The 17,554-nt window shown below is 52.5% G+C and overlaps 2 protein-coding genes across 3 annotated transcripts in view; one reads left to right on the forward strand and one right to left on the reverse strand.

Annotated features, from left to right (window-relative positions):
* The first annotated feature begins 6,612 nt into the window (after positions 1–6,612).
* Positions 6,613–12,410, forward strand: Kcnk15 (potassium two pore domain channel subfamily K member 15). The gene is made up of 2 exons (XM_034496586.2): positions 6,613–6,910; positions 10,835–12,410. Exons 1-2 carry the CDS (start codon positions 6,628–6,630, stop codon positions 11,524–11,526), a joined length of 975 nt encoding a protein of 324 aa, XP_034352477.2. The 5' UTR covers positions 6,613–6,627; the 3' UTR covers positions 11,527–12,410.
* A 1-nt stretch (position 12,411) lies between these two features.
* The window catches only part of Rims4 (regulating synaptic membrane exocytosis 4), a 62,576-nt gene continuing 57,433 nt past the window's right edge, over positions 12,412–17,554 (reverse strand). For both annotated transcript variants that reach the window (XM_034496457.2, XM_034496456.2), the window contains exon 6: positions 12,412–16,761. In XM_034496457.2, the coding sequence (XP_034352348.1) occupies positions 16,543–16,761 (219 nt within the window). In that variant the 3' untranslated portion in view covers positions 12,412–16,542. The remainder of the gene's footprint in view (positions 16,762–17,554) is intronic.

Genomic DNA, 17,554 nt, shown 5'->3' on the forward strand with positions numbered 1-17,554 from the left:
CCGCATCAGCCCTGGCCCTGTGATGCCCTGTGATTTAGGCAGCTCTTGATTTCAGCAGAGTAGGTTCACAGCAGAAGAGAGGGTGGGGCTTCTCAGCAGCTGGACTCTGACTGTCAGATGGCACAACCAGGGTCACCTGTAAACTCCTCCCTGCAGGGAAGTGTGGCTGCCAAGAGGAGAGCATACACAGCTGGTGGCCCTCCCCTGCATGCCTCTTGGTCTGGTGACTTCAACAAGTACTAGGCCTGAGTTTCCTCTTGTCTAGGGTGGGATCAAAGTGCCTAGCCCACAGCCCCACTATGAAGATTAACTAAAGGCATGCCTGCTTCATGCTTCATGTGTGTGATGATGGCACATGCCTGTATTCTCAGCACTCAGAAGGCTGAGGTGAGAGGAGTGTGGGGTTCAAGACCAGCCTGTACCACATAGAGGGGTCTTCTTAGAAAAAAGGAAGGAAGGAAGGAAGGAAGGAAGGAAGGAAGGAAGGAAGGAAGAAAGGGAGGGAGGGAGGGAAGGAGGGAGGGAGGGAGGAAAGAAGGAAGGAAAGAAAGAAGGACAAACCAAAACCACCAAGGAAGTTTTCATTACTTAGAATGATCCTCCAACTAAGAACAAAGATACAGTAGGAAACAAAGTGGGGGTGGGGTGGGGGTTGAGACCGTACTTGGCTGCTGAGGTGGTAAAACCACAGCCAAGGCATCACATAGGAGGTTTGAGTTTGTGGTTCTAGAGAGAACTCACATCTTAAACCACAAACAGAAAATGGAGTGAACCGGGAGTAGCTCTGTCTTGGAAACCTGAGAGTCCTCCCTCCTCCCTGGTGACACACCAACTCTAACAAGGCCACACCTTTGGAAACCTCCCCAAACAGTGCCACCAACTGGGGATCTCATGCTACAGTGTCTGAGGCTATGATGTCATTCTCAGTCAAACCATCACAGAGAGAAACAAATTTTAAAAACTGCTTTACTCTGTAAATTCTAAAATGCACTCAGACATAGAAAGAATTACTTGATAACTCTCAGTGTTCCTTTGACATTGTTTTTGTTTGTTTGTTTGTTTTGAGACATGGTCTACTGTGTAGCTCTGCTGAACTTGCTCTGTAGACCGGGCTGGCCTCGGACTTCCAGAGAGCTGCCTGCCTCTGCTGGCATTGAAGGCGTTGTGTCTGACCTATAGCGGGTTTTTATTATTAACTGTGAGCAACATAAGAATTTATCAGTGAGTGTCGAAAGCTTTAATATCTCCATCAACCTAACAGTGTCGATCCTCGTACAGTGAAGAACAAGTCTCAGTGACTTAAGTAAATGGTCACAAACAGATGTCAGGACTCCAGGCATGCTTCACATGGCTGCCATTTGTCCCCCAAATAACTTCCTTGTCCTCCTGGGACAGTGGTACCCACTAGTGTGGATATATGACTATGGTGCTCTCTCTGGTTCTCCAGAAATTAATATTTGTCTTCCAATGGCCAGAACATTTGGGACATCCCCTGCTCAATCCTGTCATCATCATTCTTTGGTTAGCGATCATGTCGTGCAGCCCAGATCCTGGAGTGACAGTCAGGCTGCAGACAAGTCACAGCTGCTCCTTAAGGAGCTTCCAACGATGTCCCCTGGGGTGAAAACAGTCAATTCTGTTAGAGGAACACAGAGGGATCACATCAAGTAAAACGCCTGAGCCTGCTGGAAAGTCACTGAAGTGCATCCTAACTGTAAAATCAATTGCTTATGATCTCCAAAGCCTTTCGGAATGAGCAAGACAGAAGGCACAGGGGAGACACTGGTTGGGGGAGGGTGAGGCTCTGGGCACATGTATTTGATCCATATAGGAATCCTGTCAGGCAGATATTCCTACTCACCTGCTGGGGCAGAGACTGGCAAACTGAGGCTCAGAGAGGTGTAGACACCCGTCTAAGATGGGACCTAGGCCCAGCTCACTCAGATAACTACTCCATCCTGGGCCCTTGCTCACCACCTGTTCTTGTGTGGCCTTAGATGATTCCCCTTTTATTCTGGGCCCCAGCTTTCTCTCCCCAACATGGGAGTGGCAAAGGCTTCGAGCTTTCAAGGAGAACCCAGGCCTCACTGGAGGGCCCTGGGTACCTTGCTAGCGCCAGGGAACAGAGGAAAATCACAAGGTCTCCTCAGTCCTCAAGGTGGGGGGAGTGAGGGTAGACAGGACAGGGGGGTGGAGCTGTAGGGAGTGCCTTAGGGAGTTCTGTTTTTGGTGTCTGCTCAGCAGATGACTTTCCAAGCTGAGAAACACACGTATACAAACTCTAACCTCCTCTTGCTTAAAATAGACCTGCTGAACCAAAAATGCCAAGCACAGGGAAGCGTCACCTGCCTGGCAGGGCCAGACAGTGCCTCCATGGCCCCATTTATACCCACCTCAGTGGATGGCACGTCTCAGCTCTGAGTCTTAGGATCCTCACAATGGTGGGACAGCTCCATCTACCATGGCTCCTGCAGCCGTCTGGCAGATAAGGAAAGCAAGGACCCCAGGGCCGGTGGAAGGGTGATATGGCCAACGGCGACTTGCCTAACAAACCCTTGGGGACTCAGGCAGCCCCATGTTTACATACTGTCTTAGCCTTGACCACAGGGGCTTGGTAGGTCAACACCTCTTTCTTGACCTGTAGAGGTGACAATAATGTAATGCCCGATACACAGGGGACTCCAGAGCCTCTGGCCTCGCCTCTATTTCTGAAAACAGAATTTCTGGCATCTGTAGACAATTTTGAAAAGGGAGGAAGCAAGACTAGCAGCTCAGGGGCAGGCAGGAAGGGGCGTGTCATAGCTTCTGTAGCACCCTCTGTGAGGAGCATGGGTGACTTGGTTCCCACGTGGGGAAGCTGAGGCACAGAGAAGTGGAAATGTTCTATCCATGGACCCCCGAGTAGAACGTGAGGGAGCCAGAATTCAAACTCAGGTCTTCATGGACCTCAGCTGTGCTCAGGATTATCCACATGAGCTCCCCCCAACCCCCACCTCTGCCAGGACCAAACCTGCTTGTCTCCACAGGCTCTTCTCCAGCCCTTGATTAGTGGAAGGGCCTGGTGCCCTGCCCCCACCCTTAGACGCCTGCCCAGGTTTCTGCCTCTCTAATGCAGAGAAGAATCAGAAAAAAAAACAAACTTGCTGATGCCCTTACTAAAAATAAAGCCGTGGCAACTGTGTTAGCTCTCCCTCGTCAGCACCCCGCTTCTGGGGCACTTGGCTGCCATCCTGACTCTCAGGGGGGTGAAGGCGTGCAAATCTTTCTCTATAGGCACTGAGCCCCAATACTGCCCCAGAACTGAGGTCTCACAGGCCACAGGCCACAGGCCACAGGCCACTCCCTGTGATCCCAACAGTGGCTAAATGCTCCTAGGCAAATCCTCAGGGCAGGCTTCTCCATTCACCCATGGCAGCTGTCAATTAGTAAAAACATGGAGATTTCCCCCTCCCTCCCATTCCTCTCCAAATTACCTTTTGGGGCTGAGAAGAGAGAGCTCAGCCTATAAAGTGCTTGCTACACAAGCAGGAGAATGTAAGATTACTCCCCGGTACCCAGTTTTTAGTCAGGTGTGGTGGCATAGGCTTGTAACGGCAGCTGAGGTCAAGAGGGTCTCTGGGGCTGGCTGGCTGGCCACTTGCCTGAACTGGAGAGCCCTGCCTGAATCCTAATAAGAGATTTTGTTCCAAGAAAATAGTAATGTGGATGACTCTTGAGAAATAACATTCAAAATTGACATGTGGCCTGTGCATGCATGCACAGACATGTATATGCATATCCCCCACATGTACACGTGCATATCTACATCCACCCCACTCCCACCCCCCCCAAAGAAGAACCTTTTGGTTTTCTGGACCCTGGGCTAGAATAAAGGTGTCTGTGTGTTCCCATTCCTTCCTGGAGACTAAGGAAGAGACCTGCCTTCGTCCCACTTTCAGCTTCTGGATGTGACCTGCTTTGCCTCATCTTGGGGTCCTTCCTCCAGTGATCAGGGTGACTTGCTCATGCTGCCAAATCTGTGTCTCTCTCTCCTGCCTTCATCTCTCAAGCATAGGACCCCTCGCGGTGATGCTGGACCCACCGGAGACTTGAGACCGTTTCAATGCTGAAGCAGGCTCAATCAACATCTGCAGCTGCCCTTTGTCAGGCAGCCTAATGTATGCACAGGTCCCAAGGATGAGGCATAGGCATCCCTAGGGGCCATTCTTATGCCACTGCAGTTCCGTATGAGACAGAAAGGAAAACAAACAAACAAACAAACAAACACAACATTCAGGTGACTGTGAAATTGAACCAACCCGTGCTCAGGAAGCGATGGACATGGCTGCTCCTAACTTGGACACACAAGTCCTCATTTGACCTTAAACTGCCGCTAGGTGTGTGCCGTGCACACACAGGTCTGAGTGCTGGACACCAAAGAGTGACCCTTGCGGATGGGGTATATGTGGAACTCGAGGGTTGTACTCTAGTGGGAGGACCGGAAGATGGTCATGGTCGGCGCTCTATGGGAGGAGCTCAGCGGAGAGCCCCTGGGGTGGTGTCAGGAAATAAGTCCAACTGTGCTGGGAGTGGCAGAGTGGCCAGGGTGTGAGCCAGCTGAGTTTGGAGGATTAAGCCCATCAGTACCTGGATGGCACCTCTGCTGGTACCCAGCCCCTGACAGGGAGGTAACAGATGGCCGGGTGAGAGGGGGAGAAGGCTGTAAGGAGTCCCAGAGGAGAGTTTACAGCAGGGACTGAAAGTTGAGGGTGGGCGGAGCAAGCAAGGGTGAGAGGCTATCAGGAGATAGGCCTGAGTAGTCGTGATGACAGTAATGCATGCCTCGCTGCAGCAGACACTTGGGAAGGCCAGCTGTCCCCAACAGCTTCAGGTGAGGGTAACTGGCACTGCGCCAGATGTCTTTATACGGACCCACATCTAGGACTCTGAAAAAGTCCTACATTTGGAGCATGGAGACAGTAGTGGGCTCCTTGCTCCTTCAGAAGTGGGCTCAATGGAAGGCTTTCCCAACACCTAGCAGCTCAGGTCATACCCTGGGATCATCCAGAGGCCTTCCCTGTATCTCCACAACCAAATCCACCAGTAACTCTTGACCAGTGAATCAGGGTGTATCAGCCTCTGAGTCTCAGACACTGATATAGTGGATCAGATGTTCAGAACAGGCGGTCTTGATAGCAGACGGCTTTGCTGTGCTCTTTTGTGGCGCTACATCTATCTGTTCAGTCTGCCTTGAGGGAAAGGGGTGGACTTGGAGGGCAGGACTTTGGAGATCAGTCCTGGGAGTAGCATGTGTCATTTCCACAAGAATCCACTGGCTAAAGCATGGATTGGTGAAGTGCTTTGATGCCAGGGAGCTTAAGCAACAAGGCTTGTGGTGTACCCAGCTCTCTACTGTATCCCAGGGCCATCTGCTTCTCTTCATTTGTTACCAAAGGCTAGCCCCTTCAGCGTATGCCGTTCCCCTGGCTGATGCCGTTCCCCTGGCTGGTCTTCACTCTGCCACCTTTTCTCTTCCACATGGCAGCCCATTGCTTTTTCTGAGGTGTGCTGGTGAGACCCGGTGTTATTTAGCCTAGTCTGGATTTGAACTTCTGATCTCCCTGCCTCCACCTCCCAAGCACTGAGATTACAAGTATGGACTGCCATGCCTGGCTCGGATGCCTTTTGAAAAGAAAAGAAAGAAAAACAACAACAACAACAACCACCAGATTATAGTTGAACTGTGTGTATTTTTTGCTTACAGCTTTTCCATGGTTTTCGATTGTCCTGAAAAGTCAGCCTGGGATCTGAAAAAGTGGCTCAGTGGTTAAAAGCACTGGTTGCTCTTCCAGAGGACCTGGGGTTTGATTCCCAGCACCCACATGATGGTTCATAAGTGTCTGTAACACCAGTTCCAGGAGATCCTACGCCCTCTTCCGGCCTCCATGGGCACTGTGCAAGTGGTACACAGACATACAGGCAGGCAAATATAAAATGAAAGTTAAATAATAAAAAATTAATTTGTAGAAGTCCTCTCTCTCTCTCTCTCTCTCTCTCTCTCTCTCTCTCTCTCTCTCTCTCTCTCTCTGTCTCTCTCTCTCTCCAGCTAACATCCTAATTCTCTTGGTTTCTGTCTCGCCAGCTTTTCTGCTGTTCTCTGTCACCAGGTCACCTCCCTTGTGCTTTAGCGAGGAACCTACGTGTGTGGGCCTGGACTTCTTCTCCCTGGTCACTCCTGGATGGCTTGGCACGCTCTCCCCAAGCAGTCCTACTTTCCTCCTTCATCATACCTGTCTTACTTCATCTTTTTGTCCATTTGTCATCCCTCCCCGCTTGCCGGCATACCTGTTCTACTCTCACCGAGATTGGTGGGCACCAGAGGACGCTTGGTAAATATTGATGGACGGGAGGAAGAAAGGGTGCTGAGCCCCCAAGACCTAGGGCGAGTTAGGGCAAGTTAGGGATGGAGGCGGGTGCTGTGCACACCTGGGCTGGGCCTCTGCTCCAGATGTCCCTGCGGGCCCTGGTTAGGGCGAGGAGCGTCGGGAGAGCTCAGAGCCCGCCCCCTGCTGTACGCGGGGCGCGGCGGGGATGGAGCGGGAGCCGTCGGGGCGCACGGAAACCCGCACTGGGAGCCGGCGAGCCGCGATGAGGAAGCAGAGCGCGCGCACGGCGGCGCTCATCCTGTGCATCCTGTCCTACCTGCTGGTGGGCGCCGCGGTCTTCGATGCGCTGGAGTCCGAGGCAGAGCGCAGCCGGCAGCGGCTGCTGGCTCGGAAGCGGGGCGAGTTCCGCAGAAAGTATCGCTTCTCCGCTGACGATTACCGCGAGCTGGAGCGCCTGGCGCTGCAGGCCGAGCCGCACCGCGCCGGCCGCCAGTGGCGCTTCGCGGGCTCCTTCTACTTCGCCATCACGGTCATCACCACCATCGGTGAGCCCTCCGGAGCCTCCCCTCTGCCCCGCTCAGTCCTGATCTCTCCTCCTGTGCGATCCCACCTCCGCCCCTGTGACTTTAGAAAGGACATGTCAGCACGCTGAGGCTTATTTGCCTCGCTGAGCGGCATGGGGGCAGTCAGTTAGCTAACTCAGGGCTGTAGGCATCAGTAAAGGATTGCACTGAGACAAGGTAGAAAACCCCCGGGGGAACAGAAGTGAGGCTTCCTTGTCCCATTGTGTCAGCTATGTGACCTTAGATAAGTTTCTTGACTTCTCTGAGCCACAGTGTTTTTTGAAAACTAGGATTGCTAATATGTCTTGCAAGGAGGAGGGAGGAATCAGCTTTGATGGAGATTATTATTAAGGAGATAATGTGTGCAGATAGTTTTAGCATAGGGCCTGACCCACAGAAAACATTATGAAAATAAAATTGCTTGTATTTCAGATAACAATTGTCCTGGTAACCCCGTGATATCAGCACTCTCCGTTGTCTTTTGACTGCGGTGTGGCTAGTGTCCTAGAGCCTAGTAGGGGTCCAATAACTTAAGGGAATGACTAATTACCAAAGCTTTGACCTCACGTTGGGGCATCCAGAGGAGCCCCTATGTATACTATTTGGACTCCAGCTGTTACCATAACCACATCTGGCCTGGGGAACCTGCAGAAGAGAGAAGCAGGCTCCCTAGGGCTTCCAACCTGTTAGCTAGCCACTTGGTGTGAGGCTCCAGCTGCAGTTGCTAGGGGTGCCTGTGGCCTCCCTCTGAGGAACAGACCAGAAGTCCACACCTTGGAGAACGCACTTGCACAGAGTCCGTGGGTTTAAGCATCCATGCAGCCCCCAAAGGCTGAGTTCTGAGCGTCTCCTGTTACGTGCCTTCTCAGGCAAGCCACTGTTTCCTCTTGCCACATGTGTTTGTCAAAGGCAAAAGACACATGTTCTACCTTGCCGGGCGAGTGAGAGCCCAACACGGGGCCATAGGCTATGCAGGCACAGCTTGTGAGTAATAATTTATTATTTGCCAAGTACAGAGCCAGCTCCCATTCGACTCTTCTGCCCTCTCTAGTCTACGAGTCCCAACTTCAAGACCCTCTCTTTTGCCATACCTACAGAGGCTGTGCCTTGTTTGAAACTTCTGTCCTTTCCTGTGTGTTTGGACAGCCAACCAGCCAGGGTTGGCTCCTTCCCTCACTGATCTGAAACCCAAGCTAGGGGAAGAAGAAGAAGAAAAAAAAAAGACTAAAACCAACCAAAACATAACTGAACAGAAACTGGAAATGTTTTGCTTTTCTGGCCACTTGGGTGACTCACTCAGGATGTACAGCAGTGGCTACCATGGCAGTGGCTACCATGGCTCCTGTCCCCCAGAAGTTCAAATAAGTGATGGGCAGAGTGTATCCCTCCCCTGGTACCACAGGGAGGCAGACCATAAGGCTGTGTTTATGTTACATTGAGACTTTAAACATTGTATATGTTCACACTGCATGTTTCATAGGTTCCGAGGGGTACAGAATAAAGAGGAGACTGGCTCCTACTCGCCCTCCCCCACTTTCCTGGAAGTCTTTTGGTCTAGTGTATATTAGTTGTCCACAGCAATGGGTTTCAGTGAGACATTTTGCTACACACACATCAGGCACCGTGACCACATGCACCTACCACTTCTCTTGTCCTTCTCTTGTCTTCCTCTCCTGGACCTTTTCTCATGCTCTTTCCCCCTCTTCTACCTTCCTGTCTCTTAAAAAAAAAAAAAAAAAAAAGTCTAGATTGCACACAAAAGAGGAAACGTCATCTCCGTCTTTCTGAGTCTCTATCCTGTCTTTTGACCCGTCTGTTCATCTCCCTGGCTCACACACATCTTCCCTGTCTCTGGCATACTTCCAGCTACATGCTCTGTGTATATGTTCCTTTAAGCATCACACACGACATATGGACAGCAACTATTTCTGCTCTTTCCACTTAGTAGGTCTTTTTGTTTGGTTGGTTTTTTGTTTTGTTTTGTTTTTCTTTTTTAGATAGGGCCTCCTGTAGCCCAGACTGGCTTTATAATCACTATGGAGCTGAGAATGACAGAGAACTTACGGTTTTCCTGCCTCGCCCTCCCAAGTGCTGGGGACTTACAGGTGTGTGCCACCATGCTTGTCTTCTATGTGGCACTGGGAATTGAACCTGGGACATCAGACATGTGATTCAAGTACTCTGAATTGAGCTGTATCCCAGACCTTGATTTAGTAAATCTTAATGTTTTTTTTTTTTATGTCAACCCTAAAGAGCCATACCATTTTTTAAAAAAGGCTGAAAATCAGGGCTTCTCAATCCTAGAAGTACTGACATCTTGACCCAGTTAATTCTGTAATGGGCCCTGTCCTGAGCCCTATAAGATGTTATAGCATCCCCAGCCTGTCTCTGGATGCCAACAATATACATTACAACATAAACACACAGCCACCCCCATCCCCTAGTGAAGGTGACCAAGAGCTTCCTTAGGTGTTGTTAGATGTGTGCATGGTGACAAGGCCCCTGTGGTCTGGTGTCCTGCCGTCTGGATGGTGCTGATATGAATCTAACCAGGCCTTCTCTATTGATGGCTGAGTGCTTGTTTCTAACTTTTGCCGTGACCACGATGGCAGTCCCTGTGTACTGGCGGACTAATGTTTTACCTTTGAGCAGGGTTAGGTTTTCTGGAGGAGGGATATTCTCTATGGGGGATGGATCCCCTCACTTCTCCCTGGTTATGGGCTTGTGTAAGCTATTGTTGCTCTCTCCAGAAGGAGACACATCCACACATTTCCACAATGGCACAGTGACACATGACTCAAGGAAGCCCACACATGCCTAGATCCATAAGGGAATCAGTGAACACTGCTAGCATCAGAGATACTCAGAGCCAACTGGCAGACAAGGTGGCAAAAGATGAAGAGGGATTTGAAGGGAGCAGGAGGCTGGGAAGGGGAGAAAAGCCAGTGTCCAGGGAGGAGGAAATATGAAAGAAGGCCTGTATAGAAGTGACTTTCTAGTAGAGACCCAACGGGGTGTACATAAAGAACGTAGGCATAAAAGGGTGAATCTGGAGACTGGGGATTAGAAGGATGGCTGAGGCTGGGGAGTGGAACGATGAAAAGAGGGGTGAGGCTGGGGAGTGGAAAGGAGAGAGGAGGAGTGAGGCTGGGGAGTGGAGAGGAGAGAGGGGTGAGGCTGAGGAGAGGAGGGGAGAGAGGGGTGAGGCTGGGCAGAGGAGAGGAGAAAGGAGTGAGGCTGGAGATGGGGAGGTAAGTGAAAGAGTGAGGCTGGGGAATGGGGAGGTAAGTTAAGAGATGAGGCTGGGGAGTGCCTAGGTGAGCAGAAGGGTGAGACTTGGAAGTGGGGGGAGAGAAGGAGCTAGGGGCTCCTTGTGAGAATTGGGTCTTTACCCTGTGGGTACTAAGAAGCCACTGAAGATGTGTCTCCTGCCCCTCCTACCAGCACATAACTTGCTAAGATTGACGTTTTCTGTTCTCTGTAGGTTGTCAGAGCACCTGTCAGGCACATGCACACAGGACCCAAATTCTCCACTCCCTTCAATCTCTAGGCCAAGCAGCCACTGAGCTAGTCTGTCTCTCCAAGTCTTGTTTCCAGAGCATCCTGTCAATGAGCCCATGCTTTGGGGCTGGGCTTCCTCCACCGGGCAAAATACAGTTAAGATCCATCCTTTGCTACCTCTGGGAACAGAAGTTGGCCCAACTGAATTCTGTGGTTCCAAAGGACCACGGGTAGATTATCCACCCTTAGGAGGAGGGACACCTGGGTTGTGAATAGCCACGCATGAGTTCAGAGTATGGGAATGACATAGGTGGGGCTTGGAGCTCCTGGGGACAGGCAGGTCCGAAGTTTTGAGTGCCTTAGGGCAGGCTTGGCTCTCAGAACCTCATCTCTCTTCCTACACAGGATATGGCCATGCAGCACCGGGAACGGACTCCGGCAAGGTGTTCTGCATGTTCTATGCCCTCTTGGGCATCCCCCTGACGCTGGTCACCTTCCAGAGCCTGGGCGAGCGTCTGAACGCACTGGTGCGGTGTCTGCTGCTGGCAATCAAACGTTGCCTGGGCCTGCGGCGGCCGCACGTGTCAGCTGAGAACATGGTGGTGGCCGGGCTGCTACTGTGCGCTGCCACCCTGGCCCTAGGCGCCGCTGCCTTCGCTCACTTCGAGGGCTGGACCTTCTTCCACGCCTACTACTACTGCTTCATCACCCTCACCACCATTGGCTTCGGCGACTTCGTGGCGTTGCAGAGAGACGAGGCGCTGCAGAGGAAGCCACCCTACGTGGCCTTCAGCTTCCTCTACATCCTGCTGGGGCTCACGGTCATCGGTGCCTTCCTCAACCTGGTGGTCCTGCGCTTCCTCGCCAGCGCTGACGCCCCAGAGCGCGCAGCCCACCGTCGTGCCAGCGTGTTCCGCAGGAGGGCGCGCTCGAGCCGCATCCGCGCCGACGCCTCCACCTGCATCGCGTACCCCTTCCATCAGCTGGAGACATGGGCCTGTGACAACCCGGCCTTCTCACCCCCTCTGAGCCCAGAAGCCGTGCATCATTGCCACAGTAGCCCAGATAGACCCCGAGCCCGGAGGAAGTCCATCTGACAGTCCTTCCCTACCTGGGCCAGGCCTGGCCAATGTCCAGTTCCGCCTGTTAGCTAACCCACCCTTCTTTCCGGCTTGGAGGGGGTTGAGGCTCTCTTAAACATCTGTGGATCATCCCTTCTAGATACACATGAAAGCTGCACTAACAGCACAAGCTAAGCCTACACCACCTGGAAGTATAAACTGTTTAGTCTAAACTTGTAGGAAAACCTGGCCATCAGCCCCTAGGAGGGGTGATACCCAGGTCAAGCATCCATAGCTGGTCCTTCAGAGGACAAGTGGCTAGTTTCTGCTCCGAAGGGGACACAAGATATCTTGCAGGGGGAGAGGTATGACTCTGAACACCAGAATTCTACTAGAAAGACTGGGTGCTCGTGCTAGAAGCATGAAAACAAACAGGCTGAAGGGAATTTATGGCTCACAGAGGGCAATTTTTGCACTACATAGACGACTGCGTTTTCTCTGCTCTTCGTGAGGAGTGGAATTGGCCCATGTGTAAATGGTTGTCCCCACTGTCAAATAGATGCCTTGTCCCTGGACAGCCCCTTTTGGAGGAAGGGATGGCCTCCCCCATATCACTACCTACGGGCAGCTCAGTGCTGTGGGATGGATTCCATTCTGGATCCCACCAATCACCAGCAGTGTATCACTGGGATTCTCATCCCTTTCCTGGGCCTCAGCTTCCCCGTCTGTAAAATGGGGTTCTTCTGAAGACCCTGCTTCACATGGGCACTGTTGGCAGAGCTTCCTGATGCAGACGTAGAGGGTGTTAGTGAGCCCGTTAGAGTCACCTTGGCATCCTAGAGCGCTCACTCCTTGAAAGACCAGCGTCCTTTAACTTTCCAGGTAGAACTGTCTCGATGCAAAGCAAGAGCAAAACCAGGGTAGAAAAGCCAAAAACTTTAATTTCCAACATGAGCTATGTGGTCATGAACACAATGCCACGTGACCCGCTCCAACTCAGATGCCCCCCAAACCCTCCCTCCCTGGAGGACCAGGCTGTTCCTGCTCCCCAAGAGGACACAGAGAAAGGTGGGTAGATGAAGGGAGGCTCCCAGCCCAAGGACCCTGGGGTCCCACCTTCCTGCCACGTAGCAGGATGGCACAAAGGACTCAGAGGTAACACCTATGTCTACTTCTAGCCTCCCACCAGTCCACACTGGCTCTCTTGCTGAAATGAAAAACCCTTGGGGCTTGCTAGGTAAATCTATAGAAACTATCCATCCACCAAAGTCCTGTTCTGCCGAGACAGGTCCTCTTGGAGGGCCAAGAGAGCCATTGCAGGGGACAGGAAAGGGGTCTAAGGTTCTGGGCCTGGTGTATCGCTGTTGCTCAATAAATAAATGCAGGTGACCTTGCCTGGTGCAACAGCTCTGCCTTGGGAGAGTGTGGGAGCCTCTGTGCTGTTTCTCAACTCCAAAGTGTTCAAGAAGCTCCTGCCTGAAGGAACCCGGTGGTGAATTGCATGTGAACCGCTTAACCCCTCTGCTATGTGCTTGTGCGCCTGCGCTGTGGACCACTGGTGCCGTCGAAGCCTCAACTTGAGCGAGCACCTCTCTCTCTCTCTCAGGACCTCCTCCATTCCCTCCTGAAAATGAGGCTGAGAATTACAAGGATCCCTTCACTTGCTATTTGGGGCTCTTATGGGGTTCTGAGTAAAATCACGGGGTGGGGGCACGCTGTGGGAGGTGCTTATAGGAAGTAGTGCTGTCACTTACGAAGGTTAGAGAGGCCCTGAGCCCCGACTTTACAAAACCAGAAGAGAGCTTGGTTTTGTCAACCCACTCCCAGCTGGACCTGGAGATGTAATGACCCAGAGTAAAACTCTTCAACTCATGATCCCCAGGGAGATTGCCCAGGAGATCCAGCCAACCCAGCACCCCTCCCCACAACTCCCAACTCAAGCCCAGAAAAGGACTAGTCCAGTAGAGTCAAGCAGGGCAGTGCCACCTGTGCCTAGAGGCCAGAAATAATGACGATGGTGGCAGACCTGCCCCTGAGTGGTCTCCCAGCTTTGTCCCCCTGTGCAGATTGCTGAGAGGGCTTAGCCAAAGCACTTCCTGCTTTGGCCTCAGTTTCCTAGCCTCTCAGACAGACTACAGCTTGTCCTGCCATAACTGGGAGCCACTAGGAGGCTCCAAAGAAAAGCAGCAGAAAGGATGAGAAATGGCTGTCCCCATTTATCCTTCCCTGGCTCTAGCTCAGCATGAGAGATGAAGGGGAGACCTAGATGGAAATGCCACTGGACATACCAAGGACCCCATGATGGCTCTCCTCAGGCAGGGCCTTGGTATCCTTTTTTTTTTTTTTTTTTTTTTTTTAATGCAAATGAACTAAAGATCCACAGGCCCTTTGCTTCAGAATGCAGAGGCATTCTGGGTAAGGAAAATGGAGATGGCCCTTTACATGGCAGTCCTATTCATGACCTTTGTCCAGAGGAAAAAAAGAAGAAACACCCTTAGAGACACAGCACCAGAAAGGCCCCCAACTCCACCCTCTCTGCTCCTCTCCAGATGGTAGAGTTTGAGTTGGCAGCGGGTCAGACAGCAGTGGGAACAGGCTGGGCTTGTTGGTCCCCGAAGCTAAGGATGAAAATCATTCCCCATCCCCAAGCCCTGTCCAGCCCTTTGGTGAGGACAGAAATGGTTCCCACAGCCAGTGGTCACAGCCCCTTGGAAGTGGGGCACATGCTTACAATGGTACAAAGAAATGGGGCTCCAGCCCCCACTCTACCCCTCCAGGAGGTGAGCGAGATTTCACAGAACAAACAAGAAGTCACTGAGGGGTCTCACTGACCACCTCAGGGTGTTGTTATTGCTTTGGAGCCAGTGCTCCTTCATGGTATGCTCTCTCTCTCTCTCTCTCTCTCTCTCTCTCTCTCTCTCTCTCAAATTAGAGCTGAGCCTCTCCTCCCTGGATGTGACAGCCAGGCTCTGTCCCACCCTGAACAACCACAACAGTGACAGCTGAAGAGGGAAGGTGCCCTTCTGGCTCAAAATATTCCAAACAGCGAGTAATAACCTAACAGCAAGGACATCACACTGTTGGAAAAAAATGGGGTGATGGCTAACTGTGGGCCTCAAAGAGGAGCCAGTCGAGAACCCTGCTACTTCGTCCAGGAGGCCTGCCCATCCACAGTCCCAAGGACACTCTGAAGACCAATTGGAGAAGAGGGGCCTGTCCACAGCCTCTTCCCTGTGAAGTGTTGACAGATGCATGTGGAGGTGCCAGAACTGGACAGAACCCTAAAGGGGCACTCCGGGCTTAGCCAGGATGGGAATGGGAGGATTTCCAAGTTGAAGGAATTCCTTGGTAGATGAACCAGGAGCAAGGTGGAATTCAACAGAGTCCTGGCATCCTTGGTGGAAAATGACACCGTCTAATTGAGTCCAGGCCCCTCTGCAAGGCCCAGCATCCCTCAGGAGTGCATCATAAAGAAAATCAATGCCGAGGGTATTACGCCAGAGTGCTGAACGTGATGGACAGTGAGGGCTACAACCCCAGAAGGGACAAGAGAAGAAGGCAGGGAGAAGGTAGAAGGGCTGGCTTCTGGGATGCCAGGCAGCCCATGCAGCCCAGGCTAGAGAGAGAGTCTGAAATCTTCTGGAATGTACTGGGGTCTCCCCTCTACTCACAGCCTGGGGCTTGAAAAAAAGACTACATCTGAGCTAACAGGCCTCAGGCGTGAACACTAACTACCCAGCTAACCTGGACTACACCCTACACAGGGGCTACACGGGGAGGACTGGCGGGCTGCTGGGTGCCTCCCAGGAGGGGTGATAGACATGTGCTTCTATAGGGGGCCAGACTGTGTCCTCCCTCGCATGCAAAAGGGCTCCTGCAGACCCCAGGGAGGGCCACAGGAAGGCAGCTACCCAGGCCTCATTGGCGCCTCTAATCCTTACACTCATAGCTCTGCATCCCTTCTGGAACGCCATCTCTCCTTGAGCCAAGGTGATGAGGCCGGGCAGTGGCTTCTGCCCTTTGTACAGGATGGTTTATTTAAACTAAAATGTGTGTGGCTCTAATGCCTCTCCAAGACCCTAGCCCGGAGGCAGAGGGATAACAAGATGACCTTTGATCTCACCCAACAAGGAGGGGTCTCCTATTTGGAAAACCCTGACCTTGGTGCCTCTTGGACCTAATTGCAGCTTTCTTCAATGCTCCGCTCCTACTGCCCCCACACAGGAGAGTTGTTCCTTGTGTGCAAGGTTCTGGAAACTCAGGTCCCCCACAGTCCTCCACTGTATTACAGATGATGACAATGTCCTCTCCAGCCCACCAAGAGCTCCAGACCAGCTTTGCAGTCCCGTGGAGCAGGGACCCCTGGGGATCTTGCCAAGCCTCAGGTACCTCCTCCTTTCCTTTGGTCTCTGCTGGCCCCCAATTTCTAGAGCTTCCAGCAGAGGGACAGGCAGGAGGGGGTGGATGGATGGACTCAGACAGGCTGCGGCAAAGCTCCTTCCACGGGCAGGCAGAGGGAGACCCACACTCCCCTTCAAGCGGGGAGCTCTGCCCCCCTCCCTCGGGAGCTGGCTCCGGATCCTTGCAAACTGCCCCATCAGCTCTGGGGCAGGAGTAGCTGCCGGAACCCGGTGCCGCAGGAAAGACACTTGCTGGTAATTGGCACCATGGAGATGGCCGGCTTGGTTCTGGACTTGGCTCTGGGCAGCGAGCTTCCAAGGAGGCAAAAAGGGGATAGGTGGAGTGGGGTAGGGTAGGGCAGAAGAGTGGTTTGCTCCGCCACCTCAGTCTTTCTCCGACTGTAGCCGCATCCACCAGGTCAAAACCGGCCAAGTCAAAAGTGTAGCCAACCCACTGGGAAAGGGAAGGTCTCAGGGGTAGGAGGTGAAGGAGTGAGGAGGGGCCCAAGGGGGGCAGGTCTCCCCATTCTGCTTCCCCACGGTGGGGAAGAACCCCATCCTCCAATGTCCAATGTGCCCCTGGGCCTGGGGTCCCAGGTCAGGGCTGGGTGGTCTCCAGGCCATCTTGGGGAGCCCCTCCCCATCCCTGGCATTAAGATCGCTCGCCACAGGGCCCCACGGTGCTCTCGAGGGACAGCTGGGATGCCTGCCGAAGCAGCGGACCTGTGGCTGGGTCCACCATGGAGGAGGTGGGGAAGAGCTTGTACCAGCCCACGGCCAGGGTGGTCAAGTCCAGTTCCTCCAACAGCACTCGAGCCACGCCCATGAACTGCTTCCGCTCCATCCGCCCGTAGTTTCCCCACACGATTACCTGCAGGACAAAAACCATGGTTACATCTTGCAACTGTGCTGGGCAGGGCTGCTTAGCTGGTGAAGGGCCTGCCTCGTCCCTGGCACAAGACCCTGGCTTTGATTCCCAGCACCGCACAGGCTCCAGGTCCACAAGCAGTACACATATATTCAGGCAAAACACCCATACACATAAAGGTAACGATAAAAATAAACAAACGCCTATCCTAGTCGTTTGTAGGCCCTGAGCCAGAACCTGAGGTTCCTCGGGCCAGTGCAGCTAACTTGTGTAGAGTCTGCCTCCTTAAAAACCATGCAGGAGAGCCCAGCAAGATGGCTCAGTGGCAGGTAGAGATGCCAGGGTCCAAGCTCGACGACCTAACTTCACCGCTGGAACCCATAAAAGTGGGAGAGGAGAGCAGACTCCCACAAGATGTCATTTGACCTCCACATGCACGCTGTGGCATGTGTACCCCTAGCTCATATAATATAATCAATAAAATAGAATAAAAACCACTCAAATCCAACCATGTTTTCCTGGCTCTAGTGTCCCCGTTATTGCCATCCCATACCTCAGCTTTCACTCTCTTGCTCTCTCCACTCCTTCCTCCTCATGGACCCATCTTTAAATGAAGGCTTTGAAGGATGTCCCCACATCTGCAACATCACCCCTCTCTCTGCTACCCCTGCAGGGAACCTTGGTACCCCATATGAACATTTTTGTTTGTTTGTTTATTTATTTATTTATTTTTGTTTTCTGAGACAGGGTCTCTCTGTATAGCCCTGGCTGTCCTGGAACTCACTCTGTAGACCAG

This window comes from Arvicanthis niloticus, chromosome 2 (genome assembly GCF_011762505.2).
Source record: "Arvicanthis niloticus isolate mArvNil1 chromosome 2, mArvNil1.pat.X, whole genome shotgun sequence".
NCBI lineage: Eukaryota > Metazoa > Chordata > Mammalia > Rodentia > Muridae > Arvicanthis > Arvicanthis niloticus.

What these genes read in the sequence shown, in the direction of transcription:
- Kcnk15 (XM_034496586.2), top strand. Translation starts at nt 6,628, where the DNA reads ATGAGGAAGCAGAGCGCGCGCACGGCGGCGCTCATCCTGTGCATCCTG. An exon ending in CACGGTCATCACCACCATCG is followed by an intron (nt 6,911 to 10,834) that starts GTGAGCCCTCCG and finishes CTTCCTACACAG; the next exon opens with GATATGGCCATGCAGCACCG.